General features: G+C 27.6%; 2 protein-coding genes across 2 annotated transcripts; one reads left to right on the top strand and one right to left on the bottom strand.

Annotated features, from left to right (window-relative positions):
* Positions 1–538: 538 nt before the first annotated feature.
* On the bottom strand, positions 539–3,525 carry LOC111037416. Its single transcript, XM_022319984.1, has 2 exons — positions 3,095–3,525; positions 539–897 (listed from the first exon to the last, which is right to left on the bottom strand). The coding sequence occupies exons 1-2, from the start codon at positions 3,485–3,487 to the stop codon at positions 637–639; spliced, it is 654 nt and encodes a 217-aa protein (XP_022175676.1). The 5' UTR covers positions 3,488–3,525; the 3' UTR covers positions 539–636.
* A 2,995-nt stretch (positions 3,526–6,520) lies between these two features.
* Positions 6,521–16,931, top strand: LOC111037420. Its single transcript, XM_022319993.1, is given in 18 exon segments — positions 6,521–6,826; positions 6,915–7,121; positions 9,595–9,858; positions 11,150–11,287; positions 11,717–11,911; positions 11,979–12,055; positions 12,116–12,260; positions 13,532–13,639; positions 13,641–13,802; positions 13,876–13,980; positions 14,041–14,222; positions 14,290–14,369; positions 14,445–14,593; positions 15,962–16,069; positions 16,154–16,249; positions 16,356–16,434; positions 16,509–16,670; positions 16,735–16,931. Coding segments are annotated over 18 exon segments (2,595 nt in total). The 5' UTR covers positions 6,521–6,592; the 3' UTR covers positions 16,839–16,931.
* Positions 16,932–19,500: the final 2,569 nt, after the last annotated feature.

Here is a 19,500-nt window from a genome sequence, read left to right as displayed (position 1 = left end):
TGAATGACTGGACATTGAGTATTGAGCTGGCGAAGGAAATGGTTGTTGTACATAATTTAATGTTGTAGTATTTTGAGAAGACAATGCATATGGTTCTTGTAAATTATTTAACGTTGTATTTTGAGATGGTGAAGGAAATGGTTGTTGTACACAATTTAATTTTGATGTATTTTGAGATGACAATGAATATGGCTGTTGTACATAATTTAATGTTGGAACTACTTTTGTTGATGCCTCTGTTGAGTTATTGAGTGGTGCTTGTGGTGGAGATACTTGTGATGAACGACTGGGTGTTGAGGAATTGGATGGAGATGGTTGTGATGTGTGACTAAACGTTGAGCATTGAGATGGCGATATAAATGGTTGTTTTATATAGTTGAATGTTTGGAATTGAGATGGAAATGTATAAGGTTGTTGTACATAATTTAATGAGGTATTTTGAGATGGATGTGGTTGTAGATTTTTGTGACTGGTGCTTTGCATGAATTATTGCTCTAAACATCAAATTATCTATTTCATTCATCACATACTGACGAGTTATTTCGTCTATTTTTCGGAGTTTTGTTGCTACTAAAGCACCATAAATATCATATTCGTCCTTCTCCATTTTCTTTTGGCTCTCTTTTTGTTTTTGCATTAAATACTCATATGCCTGGGACGCACGTATTTCATTTTCATCTGTCGGCTTTTTCTTTTTTTTTCGGGATGCCATTGCAGGTGCACTAAATGTATTTTTTTCAATATTGGTAGTGTCACTCGACCAATCAAAATTTTTTTGTCTTTCATTATTGTCTTCTTTGGTGGTGTCGACATTATCTTCCGTGATCTCAATGTAACTATCATTGTTTGGATCATCGCTGATATCATGTTCGTCGTTGCTTTCACTATACTGTCTCCCTATTTAAAAAATATTATAAATTATGATTATATGATATTTACATAATTTTATTATACTAGAAATATTTTTTTTGTAGACTCCAAGAACTACTGATGAATGGCAAAAGATCGCTGACGTATATGGAAAAAAATGGAATTTTCCTAATTGTATTGGTGCCCTAGATGGGAAGCATATTGTGGTCATACTTTCTCCTATTAATAGTGGTAGTGATTATATTAATTATAAAGGAACATTCAGTATCGTTCTAATGGTCTTGTGTGATGCTGACTATAATATAACTTACGCAAATATCGGATCACAAGGTAGAATATCAGATGGGGGTGTTTTTCGTAATAGTACATTGTCAAAGAAATTAAAAAACGGAACGTTGAATTTATCCACACCAAGATGTTTGCCACAAAAACTTAAGCCTGTTGCCTGTTCCATATGTTATCGTAGCTGATAATGCATTCCCATTACAGGAAAATCTGTTAGTACCTTATAGTGGAAACCATGATAGTGGATCATTTCAAAGAATTTTTCATTATAGGTTATCTAGAGCTCGTAGAACTGTTGAAAATGTGTTCGGAATTATGTCTGCAGTTTTTCGTGTTCTAAGAAAACCCATTTTACTAAATCCCAATAAAACTCGACTAGTCACCGAATGCTGTGTATTATTACATAATTTTTTAAGAAGAAGCAAAGAATCAAAAAATATGTACACACCACCAGGAACATTTGACACGGAACAGAATGGTCAAATATTTAATGGATCATGGAGAAATGAACTAGAAGGGCAAACATCATTATTATCGATGGAAAAAAGAGGTAGAAAAACATCTATAACGGCAAAAGACTTTCGACAAGTATTTGCTGAATACTTTATGACAACTGGAAAATTAGAGTGGCAAGATAATTATCAGTAATAATGTTATATATATAATTTGTAAATACTGAACACTTGTATTATATGTTTTTTGATACATATTCTGTAGTTAAATCAAAACAAATAAATTAATACATTCACTGCCTACCACGTTTTTTTACCTATACAATGTTATTATATATTGTTTTAAATCTGTAAATGTAATAATGACATATTATTTTAGATTCTGAACGGAGTGAAGAATGTATTGATTTTACAATGATGTGTGTTTTTTTTTTTTTTTTTTTGTTTTTTTTTTTTTTTTTTTTTTTGTGTGTCTGTGTACAGCATAACTAGTCGAAATAATGCTTCGATTTCAAACTTCAGGGGTGGTTTCCGATGGAAAAGTGAATATCCTTGGTGCATTATAGAGGTCAAAATTAAACATTTTCCGACAGTTTTCAAAAAAATCGAGAAAAACAAAAAAAAAGTGACGGAAAAACGGGAAATTTTACGCAAAACCAATTTTTGACAAAAACGAAAATTTAATTTTTCTGTAACTCAAAAAATAATTACTGTAAGCACATGAAAAAAAACAAATGTTTATATTAGCATTTTCTATACAGAGTTAAATTTTCAAAGTGTTTTGACTTTTTTTTAGTTATTTATAGACAATTGAAATATTCAATTTTTCTAAGTATTTTTTTTTTAAATAACGATAAATAATTTTTGGTTGGCTAGAAATATTTGAAAATTTAATACAAGGTTTCTCATAAGTTGTGCTCAAAGTGATAAAAAAAAATCCAAAATCGTAAGTCACAATTTTTTTTTATAAGTACTTAAAGTTCAAATTTATACGAAATATGTCAAAATTGTGAAAATTTGCAAGTAATTTTGTGGTTGAAAAATCGTAAAATTTTTTTCTTTTATAACTAAGTTTTGAAAATTTGGTACAAGGTTGTCCATAAGTTTTTCTTTAAATATCTGTAAAAAAAACTCTACCGGACTAAGACAAAAAATTTTTAGGAGTGTTTGAAATTTAAATTTTTACAAAACCGCGTTAAATTATGGTTTAGCCTCAAACGATTTTTGATATTTGTTATTATTCAAAAAGTATAAGTTATAGAAACTTGAAAATTTTACCAGTTGTTTAAATTGACGTTTTCTTTATGTAGTATAATGATAATAGTATTATGATAATATAACAAAAGTACCAAAAAAAAAAATTTCTGCTTAGGACAATATTAAGGACAGTAATAACTGTACAAAAATAAATTTTTTATCGTTTAAAGTGAGAATTAAATAAAATTTATAATTTTAGCCACAGAATAATTAACGATTATTACACTTACCATTGTATCTACCGTACCGTGTGGTGTGTATACATCTTGCATAAATGTATGTATAGCATCAAATGCAAACCACGATGGCTTAAACACATCTTTTCTCCCAGCACCAGAAACTTTCGTTGTTTTTATTTTTCGTCGATATCCTCTGTAACTCTGGATTAAATTGTTTATTTTTTTATGTATTTCTTCTTTTGGTTTTTTAAATTGTAAGCCTAATTTCTGATATGCATCATTTTTTTTATTTTTCGATTTGCGGTCTGTATCTTTTGGATCCCACAAACATCGATAGTTTTTAAATTCGTCAATAAATGTGAGCACTAGTTCATCATTCCACTCGGACGCCATGGTGACAACTAATTGACGAACTAAATTTGTAACGAAATTACGTAATTCCATATTATGATATTATGATATTATGATATTTGATAACATCCATTTACCTACAAATATCTAATTTTATTTAAAGATAATCAAAGTAATCAGGTACCTAATTAAGGTAATCAAAGTATAATCAAGTGATATGAATTTCCTGTTTACAGGAGAAACGCGAAACAACACGAAAAACAACGAAATACAACGAAACGACACGAAACAGTACGAAAAATATTTTCGTGTCCTTTGATTTCGTCCATTTTACCGCCTCGTTCGCGAAACACTACGAAACCGTTTTCACGAAAAAAATTTTCGTGAAAAAGCTATTCACACTATTCACGAAATTCAACGAAAACGTGAAAACATGAAACGCGAAACGCGAAACATGCATAGTGTGGAGCGGCCTTTACATATTAGTATACTTACTCTTTAGTCTAATGAAGTCTAATTTTTCCGATGTTTAGCTTCAAGTACCTCTTTTATTATTTTTTTGTAATTTTCTTCATTAGCTATGGCAATTAAATTTATCCTCCCTAATTAACATTTTTAATTTGTTCGTCAAACAAATTTTTTAAATTTATATTATTTTCAACTTCATTCATTTCGCCCTATGTATAATACTATAATAACACTAATATCAATTTAAATATTGCAGCAGTTCCTAGTACAATGCACTATATAGACTGTACTAAAATCTGTTTAAATTATATTTCTGAACATTATCGTAAAGTCGTTTAGATAGGTAAACTTTATCATTTTTATTGCATTTTACCTTTACTATATGAGATTCCACATAACGTGGGAAACACAACTCATACAATTATAAGAGATGATATTAAATACCTTACTAAATATTCAAGTATTTTATTTTATATCACAATGTGTACAGTGTAAAATGTAGTTTTATAATAATATTTTTTTATACGAAAAATTATAATTTTTATACTTTTATAATATGTTATTAAATGTTGTGATTTGTACAATGATTATAGACTATAGTATACTAATATGTGAAGACCAGGTATATCTATTTTTATACGATATACTAATATAATAATATGTAATATTGTACACATCGTGAATTGTATAATGTACCTAACTTGTACAATCTAGTTACTTTGTACAACAACATTGTACAATTCGCAATATGTACAAAAATCTCAATGCAATTGCGAATAAATTAAGGAAAAAACGAGAATTTTTACGCACAGCCAATTTCCGAAAAAAAGTTTATATTCTGAATTTCAGACACCAGAAAATTTCTTCATCACTTATTTTTGAGCTATTATAAAGTCCTAAGAAATTGTTGGTAATTTTTTTTTTATAAATGTCGAGAAAAAAAATTTCACTCTGTCAAAAAACTTGAAAATTTATTAATTTATGTTTAGGGTGAGTGGTGTTATACTGGGGAACCACATAACAAAGTACTGTTACTTGATGATAACGGGAAAGAAGGCGTACTAGGTTTCAAACATTGTACGTACACACAGGTGACAAATTAATTTTGTAATTTGTTTTCTGTCCCAAGAACACTTTATTTTACTTTATATACTTTACATGGGCGTAGTTTGGCATAATTATATGGGGGGGGGGGCTATATAGGACTAGAAAAATATACCATTCAAAAAACTCCTTTCGTTTAACTGGAATTAAAAAGAAAAAGAACATTTTCTAAAAAAAAAAACAATTTATATTTGCTTTCTTCTTAACCTGGCATTTTATTTTGCAATATAAAAAAAAGATAAAACAATTAAAATTTAATTATTAAATCAAATATAAGCTAGGCCTAGGCGTCTGTGTTTTTCTGAAAATATGTTAAGCACATTTTCTGATTCTATTGCATGTGATAAATCTCTTTTGATATGAAGTATTGACAAGTTTGTAAATCTATCATTTGTCATGGTATTTCTAGTCCAATTCTTTATTCGCCTCATAACAGAAAATGAACGTTCACACGAGGCAGATGATATTGGTATAGTTAGTGCAGTTTGCAAAAGTTTATAAAAATTTGGAAAAATATTGTTGTCTACAACAGGTATGATGTCATCTATTTCATAATTTTCTTTATTGATCATATAAGAAAAATAAAAAAGACGTATGTGATTGCAGTACATGAGCAAACAACAAACCACGGTTTTCAGAAAAATACTGAAATAAATAAATATTATGTGTGTGTGTTCTAAACAATTATAATGCAATTATGTTATCGGGTTATCCTCATCGGACGACGCGACAATATGCACGACACGACGTATAATTAATACGGCGTTTCCGCGTTGGTCTATAAATAAATGTATTTATGATAAAAATAAATAGGTATATGTATGTAAGTACACAATAGTATTGTCAATAAACATTACACTGCTAATATTATACTATGAAGCCTTGACGAATTTTAGGGAAAATTATAACATTTAAAACTATAATTTCGGATAAAATGTAAAAATTGAAAGTAAACACCACGGGGGTCGGGGATTGGGGGGGGCTACATAAATTTCTGTGGGGGCTGTAGCCCCCACAGCCCCCATGCATACTACGACCATGATACTTTACTTATTTTGGTTTTCGAGACTCAAAATTGTATTGTGGTTTAACGAATTTTAATATGTGCATTGTGTATTGTTTGGATAACTAAATAATTATATTAATTATTAACAATAATATTTGAATTTGAATTGGAAAATAAATAAATTAGAATTCGGTATTTCGACAAATTTCTTTAATAGGTTGGTAGTACAGTTGCAGATAGATTGATGGGATTTTTACTTTTTAAGTTGGTAGTTGCGAACATTTCTGATTTCTGATGTTATTATTTTTTAAGTTGAAGCATAAAACCAAGGTGGATATCCACCTTGCATAAAACATAAAATATTAGATTATTAGTAGAACAATAAATAAGTAAAGTATTATATAGAACAATAAATAAGAAATAGACATAGGTTATTGTGTATATAAACTAACAGTGTTGGACGTTATGTAGTGTGAACTGTTAAAATGTTAAATAAAAAAGTGATATCTTAAAAATTATTTACTTTCGTATTTACTATTTTCAGTACAATTATTAAAATTAAATTAATAATTATACTTTCATTTTCTGGTGTTTCAAGTATTTTTTAATATTTGAATAATATGCATTTCAGATCACTAACAGCGATAATCGTGAGGGCTTTCACTAGCCAGCACTTAAATAAACCTTATAGTAAAATTTCTACAGTGGACATAAAATTGTTTTTAAGCAGTTTGACTAGGTTTAATCAGAGAACTGACGTGGCAAGGCAAATTCTGCACATATTATTTGGAAAAATCCCCCAGGATTATGATGTCTTGTTGGGTATAGTGGGAAATTGGATGAGAGAAGTAAATGTAAGTATTAATTTGGGTAAAACTAAATAGACATTTATATGACTTATTGTACACAATTTAAGTTTCTTATTTTGAAAAACATTTTCAGGCTTTATATGTGAATAGAAATTTTATATTAAATTACCAAGTGCCAGACTACCACATAGTAACAAAAAACTGGAGAATTACTAAACACTATCCTACATTTATACCTCATGAATTAGTAATTAATGAAATGAATAATATAATATTAGTTGAATACTATGAATTTCAAAATGGAGTGACACAATCTAGGCACAGCCTCCAAGAATGGAATGTAACTAATTTTTTAAATCTTTTTTTACATTTGTTAATATAGAAATAATGTGGATACATTTTGAATCGACATTTGTCTTGAATGAGTTCATGGTATAATTATTAGCTTAAAATTAATCCAAATATTTTTTAAATGTCATTAAGTATAGTAAGAACTAGTTCTGGGGTACCTTGTTTTAAAATGTCAACCCTTAACTATAAAATTGAACATTTTAACATTTTTAACTACAAAATAATTAGGACATTTTTGCGATTTTCACAATTCTTGTCAAGCATTGTACATTTTTTATCCAAAATTTCAAATAATTTCCCTAGATTTCTTTCATTTAAATTATATGGCAAAATAATTTCACATTATTTTTGTGTGTGGATTTTGAAAGATTTTTAAATTTTTAAATTAAGAGTTCTATAAAACAAAAATGAATTAAAATTTCTATTAAATTATTAAACAGCATAAAAGTCCCCAAATACTGTAGCGGTAGTAGTAAAATTCCTTTGTCTCAGCAGTGGCAGTAAATTGTGTCCGGACTCATTTTACCGCTACCGCCACCCTTCTGCTATTTCTGCAGTGTGAGGAGACCTTAATTGACTGCCCTCACTCACTTGAATGTATTAAATTTAAAACAAACATAGGGTCACATGAGAAGTCCTTATTCTGTCTAAAATACACTACAAAAAGTTACTCAATAAATTCTTTATGCGATAATTTAATGACTCTAGGTACCTACCTAAGACTAAAAAATATATCCATTGTTTTGATTTATCTCAACAAATTTCAATTACAGTTATAACTAGGGCTCGGAAATTGATAACTTTAAAACAATTAAAAAATGACCCAAAGAAATTCAAATATGAAATAAAAATTACAAATAGGTAGTAGTTTAAAATTTAAAAAAATGTTTGATTTATAAAATCTTACAAACTTGCTTACAAATTAGGTACTTAACATTATTACATTGCATTATTAGAGCATATTTAATGTCAAAATTAAATGAACGGTAATCATCGGATAATACATTTTTATATTTAGAAAAACTTCCCTCTACATCCACTGAAGCGATTGGAGGACATTTTAAATGAGCCAAATCTTCATCACTGAAGTTATTAGAAAAACACTCATTTGAAGCTAAGCTTCTTTAAATTACCGAAAAAGTCAAAGGATGACCTACAACATAAAAAAGCCAGAAAATGCAAAAAAAATGCAAATTAAAAATTAGTTGTTCAGATTTGCATGCTATTAAAACACATTTTCAGCTGAGAAAGCATCATTTAAGGGGTTCAAAAAAAAAAATGCTTCAACTTCCAAGTCCAAGTTATAACTCTTTAAAACTATTATTCATTACAATTTTATTTGTTTGTATTAGTTTAATTGTATTACTATATTGTAGTATATTAACACATTATGATCATACTTAAAAGCAAGAACATTTTAAAATTTCATTCACTTATAAATTGTAATATTTTTTTGGCATTGGCACCAAGTTTTAAAAATGTCATGATAGGTACTTATACATAGTTTTAATGACTAGAAATTTATTTTTCCACACTTTGAAATTGTTAATGATATGGTTTGCAATAATTTCTAAATTTATTTCTTCATCACAATAAAAATAAAGATTGGAAATATCATTCAACTATGTTTGACTCATAGTAGATCTTATCAAGGCTGCAAGGACAAAAATAAATATTTCAAATTGATAGACATTCAACATACAATGCACATACTATATAATTTATCCTCTTCTGAGACGCTCAGTAATATATCCACTTCTGTTAATTATAGCACTGTCATAACACTATCCTCAATAATTTGACATATCCAATTAAAATTAAGATAAAACTTTAGTTTATAATTAATACAACATTGCAGCATCAGTGTTATTTGGTTTCAATAAATCCCAAAAATGATTCAAATACATTACAATTATTTATATTTCTTATGTAAGAACCATGGGGGACTGAGCCTCATATTATCAAGCTCATGGGAAGCTTCAGCACAAAGCTTCTCTGCAAAAGCTACCCTTGCATGTTGGCGTGTACTATATGAGATTCTAGATAAATAAAAACAGATATTATGTCAAATGATTGGTCCTTATCGTTAAATAAGATTGCTTAGCTAATGGTTATAATTTGCTTCAAAATTAAAATATTGTTAACAAACCAATGAAACAATACATACCTATAATAAAATTATGTATAAAGTAATTTTCATTAATGTAACTTGTAACTTGAGCTATGTTTCCCCTGTGCCCTGGGTATACACAATAACATTTTTAAAAGTAATTACATTAATTTTTAGGGTTTTTTTTTACCATGAATCCACTTAAAACCTTGATGATCTACAGTTTAACGCCTTAGCAGTATTGACTTAATGACATATAAGTCCTAACATCAGCACAGAGTCTGGTCAAGAGTCTCTCTATAACTAGTATGAGTAATGGTCAACATTTTCATGTAAATTTATTTTTGTACAGTCTCAACCAATGGATATGGTGTCTAATACACAGTCTTTGAAACAAGTACCTCAGCAACCATCAACTACTCAAATGCAAATTCCTGAAGTTTCTAATTCTATAAAGAAAAAAACTATTAGAATGTTTGATCCTCCTGACCATGAAGTTGAAAATATAAATAATGCAGGAAAAAAAAAAATTCGAAATGTGTCCCAACCACTAGTCAATAAATGGATAAATGAAAGTAGTTTACTCACAAAATCCGTACAGTATTCGCAAGCTCAGGTAAATATAATTTTAAATAACTAAGACTTATAATATAAAATATCATAATTATTTAAATGTAACTTAATAAATTGTACATAAATCAATGTAGCTTTTGTAAATAGTTACAACAAAAATTACGAGTTACTTTTTAAAGTTATATAAGTAACTGTTCATTCTGTATAAGTTAAAATTATTTCAACCAAGTAGGTAGGTAACTATACTTAACTTTCATACATTTATAATATGATTACCAGGCTTTGGGACTTTAAGCATTTGCTTATTTTTATGGGATGACTTAAAATGTAGCAGAGTGCTATGGAAGTGTATGTCATGTTCATACCCATTCAATTATGAAATTTGAAAGTGCTTTTTTTTGCTTTTTTGACCAGTTTTTCTACTTTTTTTTATGGTTTTCTCCTGTAAAATGTTTTTGGTAGAATTAAAATTAAAAATAATTCTTATCTTATCTACGCTGTCACTTAGTCCGTCGCTGTCCACAGCGTCGTTGCAGGGTTAATGTAGTGTTATATAAAAATAAAGATTTATTTATTGATTTTTCGATTTTTTTATATAGAATTTTTAGCTTTTTTTTAATAAATATTTTTGCTTAAATTTAAGTTTTTTTAAATGCTTATTTGAGTGCTTATAATGATGTTTTTAAACGCTTATTTTAATGATTTTAAGTGCTATAAGTCCCGAGCCCAGATGATTACTTTATGCTTCCCTGATCCTAATTCGGGTACCTATGTCTGTTAAATTAATTAAATCTAATGTATTCAAATATAAAAATAATGTCTATTAATCAAAAGTGCTAAATTGTGATTGTGCTATCTTTCTTAACTTGTTAAAATATGTAAGTTCTAAAAAAATGGTTACCCGATAAAGTAGATTTTTTTTAAACTCTTATGTTGAGTAGGATTATAAAAACTTGATTAATTTAGTGTCAATAATATTAATTGATAACAATTTTTATGTATTTTTTTTGTTGTTTAAATTATGATCAAAAATTAAAAATCAAAATTATTTTTATTACTTTGCTTTTTCCATATTTATAATTTTATAAAAAGTACTTTTTAAGTGCAATATGTTCCCAGCCCTACTCATTACTCATTAGTACACTATTTATTCATTATATTTTCAGTTTATTAAAATAAACAGTTCAATTAAACTTTTCTATGTTTAATTAAGTGCATAACAAAAATAGAAGTTATCTATTCAATTTAAATGACAATGTTGACATTTTTTTTTTAAACAAAACAAAATTATTGTTATGTATTTTATGTATATTATGTAATTAATTTTTTTACAGGAAATAAGTATAAGCGTCCGATCAATTTTAAATGAAATATGTCCTGACAATATGTATTCATTAACTGAGCATTTTAAAACGTTGCCTATAAATAATATTATAGCCTTAGAAACTGCTGTTAGTTTAGTTTTTGAAAAGGTAATATATATATAAAGTTATATTAAGTGTAAAATATTTTGTACAAATATTGATTAATCAATATGTATAACTATTAATATGGACATTTTTTTAGTAATTTATTTCATTATGATGGTTATGAGTGATTTTTTTTTTTTAAACAAGAACAATTTTTTTGTATCGGTACTTGAATCTATTCCTATAATTATGTTTAAAATTTACTATTGTATAATTCATGTATGTGGGTTTTTAAGTGTTTGATAGTGAATTAAAGTAGGAGGTTATAATAATTGTATATTTGTAGGTAGTAACAAATTCCCCCCTAAACATTCTATGATTTATCAATTATTAAACTCTTCATACCATTTTAGAAATCTTTTATTAGTTATTTAATTGTTAATTTGTTATTCACACAAATTAAACAGAATTAATTTTCTTATTAAATTCCAGGCAATTGAAAAACGAGGTTTTGCACCACTTTGTTCATCTTTATGTACAGCAATGCAATCTGTTGAAGTTATTTCCAATAATGGTAAAGAAGTAACATTTAAGAAGTTGCTTATAAGTAAATGTGAAAGTCTGTTTGAAATAGACTTGGCCCAGGAAATGGATTTTGCTAAGAAACTAACTCTGTGCAAAGAACCAGTTATGTTAATAATATCAACACATTTAAGTATAATCATTGTTTATTTGTATTGATTATATTTTTCAGGAAAAGAAAAAAAAGCTTAAACTAGAATATGAAAAAAATAAAAGAACATCACACGAACGTTCTATAAGAAATTGCCGGTAAAAAAAAAGTCAAATAGAAACAAATATTATCAAATTAATTTTTTCTACTCTTTTTAGATTTATGGGTGAATTATTCAAACAAAAAATTATTACTCCAAATATCATGATGTATCATATCGATAATTTAAGCTCTAAACATTTTGAAGAACCACTCGAGTGCTTATGCGTTTTATTAAAGACCGCCGGAAAAGAATTACAACAGGTAAAATTACTCTTCATATTATTATGTTGATTTCATATTAAAGTTTTCAGTTGAATTATTTTGTTTATTTTTAAGAAGTAAAATCTGTATTATTTGACAGAAGGATTATGGGCTTTTTATCCTATATGGTATCTCCTACCTGTGATACAGATGGTTTTCATATTACTTACAAGTTATCAGGGTTATGTGGAGATGTAGGAATGTATTATATTACGGGATTAGGTGTGAGCAAATGTAAACATAATATTATTATACTTGTAGTATAATTATACTTAATTATACTTTAATTCTTAAATATTAGTGCCCTAATATAATATTATGTTTGATTATCATTATGAGATCATGAAATATTATTGCATTTTATAATTTTGTTTCAGCCTAAAAATCCTAAATACCTATAAACTTTTATATTTTAACTTATATAATATACAATAGTAGTTATTTCTATGACCAATTATTTGTCTATGCGTAGCATTGTACCTAAAATGACAACACATCCTTATATGCTGTTTCTGTCTTTCAAACATACAACATAGCAAATTTCATCAGTATAACTTATCATGAGTTTATAGTGAATTATTATAAATATCTATGGTAATTTTGAAAATTGAAGGTAAGGGTAAGAACACTATTCTTATATTCTTATGTCTCGTATTGTTTTTTACACTATTTTATTTTTAATTAAGATGAAAATATATATTACTTAAAATTTAAATCTTAAAATTGCCAATTAACAACTGACATGCAATATACAAACACAGATTCTTACCTTTATGTTTTATTATTTACTCTGTCTCAAAAGAGAATAATCAGTTGTCAGACCAATTTACATCTGTGCTGCGCATCTCTCACCAACTTTCCGGTGTTAGCTTGATCACATGGTTCTCAATTTGCCAATCGCATCATTCACCATGCTTAAAAAATGATAATTCTCTTTTGATACAGAGTAAAGGTGACGACAAAAATGAGCTAAGTACAAATGTAAGACTGAGATACCAGATGCTGTGGAAGGTCTTCTTAAGTCAGCTTCTTTTATTACATATATACTGATTTTATATGTTGCCTATTTATCATCAATTTTATTTTACAATTCAATAACAAGTATTGTGGGTAAACTTAATACCCTGAAGTAAATAAGTATTCATTATATTTTGACTTTTTAATTTTTGAATTTAAACCATTCTTGTTTACAATATTAAAAATATACATAATTCACGTTTTGTTTTATTTAATTGTATTGTTACTTAATAAAATATATTTTATTGTTTCAGACATGTAATTTAAATAATATATTTGATCAATTAAATGCTTTAGCATACAAAAACACGAAGTCTAAGATTCCATTAAAAATAATTCTTATGCTCAAAGATGTCATAAATGTACATTGTACGTATAAATAATTGGAATGATGATCGTTATGATGCTTATCAAATATTAATCAATTATATAAAGAATGTATCAAATGAACAACAACCTATGTTAGTAGCTAAAAATATACCTGAAGAAGAAGAATATCATCTTCACATTTATAATAAAATATCGGTAATATACCAATAACATTAATACTTGTTGTAAAACTTATCTAAAATATTAAACAATAAACTTTCTTTTAAAGTCTATGGAACTACCAGTGTTATTGAAGAACACAGCAGTTGATTTTAAAATGTATACGAAATGTAAAAACATACTTGAAGAATATGAGCGCCTTCAAAATTTAGATGTATGTACTCAAGACATAAATATTAATTATAATCATGATTTAATTGCTCTATTTATAAAGGATATAATCCATTCAATATCTGAAGATGAATTTTCGGTAACCCACACAAAGTATGAAGAATTTGTGAAATCGATGTCTCTTATAACTTTAGATAGTCCTATTACTCAAACAACAGAGGCAGGAATGATTTTTGCAGAACTTTTATCTAAAAAAATTCTTTCTATGGCGGCCATCACTCAAGGGTGGTTATTAATTTTTTTTCAAAATTATAAAACATTCTTATTTTTGTTAATATTTTTGTTTTTGCAGATTTGATGATATTCTAAAATGTTGGAATGATTTTTCGATAGATTATCCTCAATTTTTCTCCTATATTGCTGCCATTATTGGTAATTTTTTATTCATAATTTTTATCAATTATTTAAAACATACAAACCTTATTAGTTAAAATGTTTCATTTATAGCTCCACTATTATCATCACCGAATGCTTCCTTCGACTTCAATAGTTTAAAAGATTCATGTACATCCATACGACCAGACAATTCTAGTAAATTGTTCACTGAAATATTATACAAAATTATTAGTTTCAAGAAGAGGCAGAACTTTAAAGAAGTATGTGACACTATAGTTTTCAGTTCTACTTTTCTTCTTTTGCTGTACAAGCCTTGCAGCTTCCACTAAGTCTCCAACGATTTCTGCATCTCCTATTCTTACCGTTCTATCCATCATTTTTTGCACGGCACATACAACTGTATTGTGGTATTCTTTGTGGGCTCTTTCTAGATGGTTGATTGATTATAACATTATAGATAAAATCAGGGCTTTCGGATATTATAAAATTTTAAATGTTTGGTCTATTAAATAGACTTCCAATGTCTGAGTTTTTCCTTCGTTCATATATATCAGTCCATATTTCATATGTTTCATAAATTTTTCTCACAATCTTTTAAACCTTAATAGTTTTCTTTCATTGATATTTGTCATTAACCATGTTTCCCATCCTTACATAGGACAAAGGTGTGTAGAGTAGAGTTTTATTTTAATCTTGACTTGAACATCCTATTTGTAGCAAAATAACTTTGATTTTTCACCGTTATTTTGAGATTTATCTCATTTTTTATGTTGTTTTTAATTTTTTGTGTATCTTAACCTCTAGATTTTGTCATACAATGTACATTCGTAACTTTTTTTAATAAAGTTGAAAATAACACTGCTAACTAACAAAATATAATGAAATAACTACAGTTACAAAAGTAATTTTGTTACAGTAATTTATGGTTTACGTTATTTTACTACCCAATACTGAGTACCTAGCATATTGAACGAGTAGAGTAAGTTATAGAGTAATTGTATTGCACATGGAAATTAATTTAAGTACTAGCTATACCAGTGGTCACAAAATAGCGGCCCACGCCCGTAGTCAAAATAAAAATAAATAAAAACTGTTAATATTATGTACGTTTTGTTGTAATTTATCATTTTTGTTCATTGGTTTTTACCAAAGTCAGCAATTTTGAAAGCCTGTGAATGATTTCCTGATTCTTAACCAAAAGGTGAACAGGCAAAAAAAACAAATTGTAGAACTAATACATTTATTGTTCTGCTCAGAAACTAAAGTATTATAATACTCTTTTGAACACATTGGGTAGTCAGGAAAAATATTTTATACCATGTGTATGTGGGTTTATAAATACAATATTTTCTACATTATTTCACTCTAAATTGACATAGCCCAATTGTGCAATTTTATGCTTGATATAGATGTGCCAATTGCTCTTTCATAAGAAAGCATTAGAATTTTCACTGCTGTTATAAGTGTTACAGTAATATCACTTTTTAGAGAGTTTTTAAAGTACTTCTCTAGCAGCTTTAGGTATTATAAACTTTTATAATATTGATGTACAAGATTATTATTACCTGTAACAGTAAAATCATCTGATTCTCCGCAAACGTTTGATATTACTATTTTTGTAATTTTAGGAACTACGTGGTGTATTGTGGATTTACAATAAGTGGAATATGTTAGAAAATGTTTCCCTTGACGTCTTTATGCCCAATAATCAAATAAATAAATATTTTAAAAAAGATGTAAGTTTTTAAACATAATTAATAAATGAGTGTATTTTTATTCTATTGCGTTTATTTTATAATATAATATTCATAACATTTTAGCAAATTGGAGTATTCCTTTTATCTATTTATATTTATGATAAAATTAAGTTAACTGATGATAAAGAACTGTACGATAATCTGCAAAACTGGATATGTGTAAGTAAAATAATTAAGGAATCAATTTAAATTATTGTATTGTTTGTTGTATTATGCATGAATAATAAAACATTGTTATTAAATATTTCATTTTTTAAAAATTTAGACTAATATCAGTGCAGAAATCATACAAAGCTCTCGGTTTGTGCGAGCATTGACTATAGCTCTTGTAATTTTATGTTTGAGTAAGTCACTAGATACTTCTGAATGTATAGTAAAGTAGTTGTTCGATTAACCAATATTAATTTTTAATTTGTAGAGTTAAATCATTCATATGAGGATTTCTTTGATCATGTTCATGTGAAATTGTTGACCCGCTACATTAATTTTAAACCACTCCCAAAACTTAAAATACAGTTAAGAGAAGTACAATGTATGTTTGGCATTCAAATAATGTCTGCTACACTTAAACATCCTCGAGGTTAGTTATTACCCACATAATTTTTAATTTCATTAATAAAGATGTGATATTGTTTTTCTTTTAGGAATGGTATTAAAACTGTTTAATAAGCTCTATCAAGAGAAAGTTATAAGCAAAGACTCATTTGAACTGTTTATTAAGGAATATGAAAAAATAGCTGAAATATAGACTGTATTATTTCAACGATCTACACAACATTTTTTTTTTGAATAAATTAGAAATGAAGTTCTAAACATTTATCAATTTTTCATATTAATTTTTTTGGAGTTCAGTTATTTATAATTTTATAAATATTTGTTTACAGTTTTTTTTTTAATGAATTTATATTTTGTAAAGCTAGTTCTATTAATTAATTTATATTAAAGCTGTTTCCTGAATAAGGAAATAAATATGGTCCACATTCTTTTTTTTGGCCTTACACTCTTTTTGAAAATTTGATTATTACAAATTAATTTTGGTATTATAACTATGTATAATTGAAAATTGTGTGTCTATAACTACATTCAATTTTAAACTTTGCTTCAGTACAAATATTATACAAATTATTCTAGTTTAAAATTAATTTTCTGTCATCAAACAAGAATATGTTCTGACAAAAAAAATGTTATTTACAAAATTATAATTGTTTTGACATAAAAAGATTTTATTATTGGAGAAAATAATTGTTTATTTCTATTAACATTTATACTAAGGTTGAAATGGTGTACAATTATATTAATTCGGGCAATGTGTATATTTTATCCAGAGTATGTGTACAGTGTCTAATTCTTTGTGGGCATTGTACATTTTTTCATGGGTACTTTTATTTAAAGTTGAGTGTAAATTCCCATTAGTTTTCTTTTGAGCGACTAAAGTCAGTTTGACGTTGGATATAAAAAATATGTTTATATGTTATATTTGTTAAAATTTTTTGGCCACAGTATAAACTAGGTACTCGTGATAAACCTAGTTTAAACTTTCAATCCTCAGCCAAAAAAATTGAAAATGTACGAATTAAACTTCAAACGTTCATAAAAATGTATGTGACTCCATTAAACTTTTATTTTAGTCAAAGTTAGAAAAATTTACGAATATTGCATTCAATTTTCGATTCTTAAATTAACAGTCTTAAGAATGTATAAGTTTCTAACAAAAAAAAGTTTTCAAATTTTCGGAGTGAATCAATTGATTCTGTTAATTTATGACAATTCTTAAACAAGGAGTATCATCCCTACAAGTTCTATTGGAGTTTGTTGAAGACTGAAAAAAAGTACAGATTGCTAAAAGTTGAAAACAATCTCGACACGAATTTTGTATTTACATAGGGGCTAAATAGTAATAATGTATCCATTATTCATACATTTTAGGAATCCTACTACCCACCAACTGCCCACCGTTGTTCGATATCTGTTGCAAGCTCGGGGCCATGTCACTCCCCCTTAATCCAAGTTTCCGCGTATACTATAAGTTGTACACTTATAGTTTATACCACACTACATCAGCAATTAATCAGAGTACCTATATCAATTGAAAATATTCAAATTTAGACTTTAGCCCAAGTAAATCTTTTAACATTAATGTCGTATGTCTGGAGGTCAAAAAAAATGTTTATACGTAACGAAAAAAATGCTACGTTTTTTGGCGCACTTCTTTTGGTGCTAGAAACTTGAAACTTACACCATGTAGTTTCCTGATAATGGTCGCATTGCGAATTATGCATTGATATGGAATTTTAAATTCATCCCCCTTCATCCCTTTCAATGTCTATCGAAGTGCGATCTGTTGTTCCTTTAGATGGCTAAGTTTCGACATAAATGAAAAATATATTGGCTCCAATGAATAGGTCATAATATTAATGATCTTTCCTAAAATTGTGAAATGTTTAATACGTACCTAGTATCTAATGTGATGAGATATGTTTGACTAGTTACTGTTTTGACTTGAGTATATTATTACCTATATGTATAACTCACTATAATATATTAACTAGGTACTATGTCTATTCGCATTATACAGGATGTCTTGCATTACCATTTTGTTTAAATTCGTTAAAAATAGATACAGAATACCTAATAGAAAAAAATAAAATACTGTACCGAGTTTCATTGACTGGAGTCTTTAGGTAACACTTCATATAGGTATTTTTCAAGTTAGGTATAGGTATAAGGTTATACCTTAAGGCTCAAATATAACTTAAGACACTTCAAGAGAAAAGGAAAAAACGGGAGTTATCAAGTTTAAGTTATCGATGAAGACGAGACTGGACTAGTATTATGTACATTGTAGGTAGGTATCCTCGGCGATACTAGAATATTAGAGACAATTATAGAGACTTGATGAAAAAGTAAATCTGAGGCCCTACAATATTAATATCTAGTTACCTAACTTGCAGGTTTATAGTACCTGCAAATTGTTTTTTAAAAATATTTTTTGCTTCCTAACTATAGGCTCGTCACCGAAAGATGTCTATCACTTTCTTCCCCGACTAATTCTGTATGATGTTCTATATTTATATATCATAACATAACTAAATGGCAAAATACACTTTACCACGCCCCTCACGAATTTCTTATACTTTATTTAAAAAAGACGTGTCTCGAAACTGTTTGAATTTTTTGCTGAAACTATTGTTTTGGAAGTATTATAGCCTTCTAAAGTTAGCGATTTTACGTTTATATACGCATACGTGCCACGCGGAGCAACTCAAGTTTGCTTCAAGACTGCCCACTATATTACTATAATATACTTACATACTTATGTTAGTTTAACAGACTGGCCATCGAGTCTATTGACATCTCCAAAAACTGCTTAATTCTGAGGACTCCCCGAGGTGGTCTCACACAACAAGCCG

This window comes from Myzus persicae, unplaced genomic scaffold (assembly GCF_001856785.1).
Source record: "Myzus persicae strain clone G006 unplaced genomic scaffold, MPER_G0061.0, whole genome shotgun sequence".
Taxonomy (NCBI): Eukaryota; Metazoa; Arthropoda; class Insecta; order Hemiptera; family Aphididae; genus Myzus; species Myzus persicae.
This window is presented reverse-complemented; position numbering and strand designations above follow the sequence as displayed.

Excerpts from the sequence above, each read along its gene's own strand:
- LOC111037416 (XM_022319984.1), bottom strand. The coding sequence starts at position 3,487 with ATGGAATTACGTAATTTCGTTACAAATTTAGTTCGTCAATTAGTTGTC. Across the intron at positions 898-3,094 it reads ACGGTACGGTAGATACAATG|GGAGACAGTATAGTGAAAGC; the intron begins GTAAGTGTAATA and ends TTTTTTAAATAG.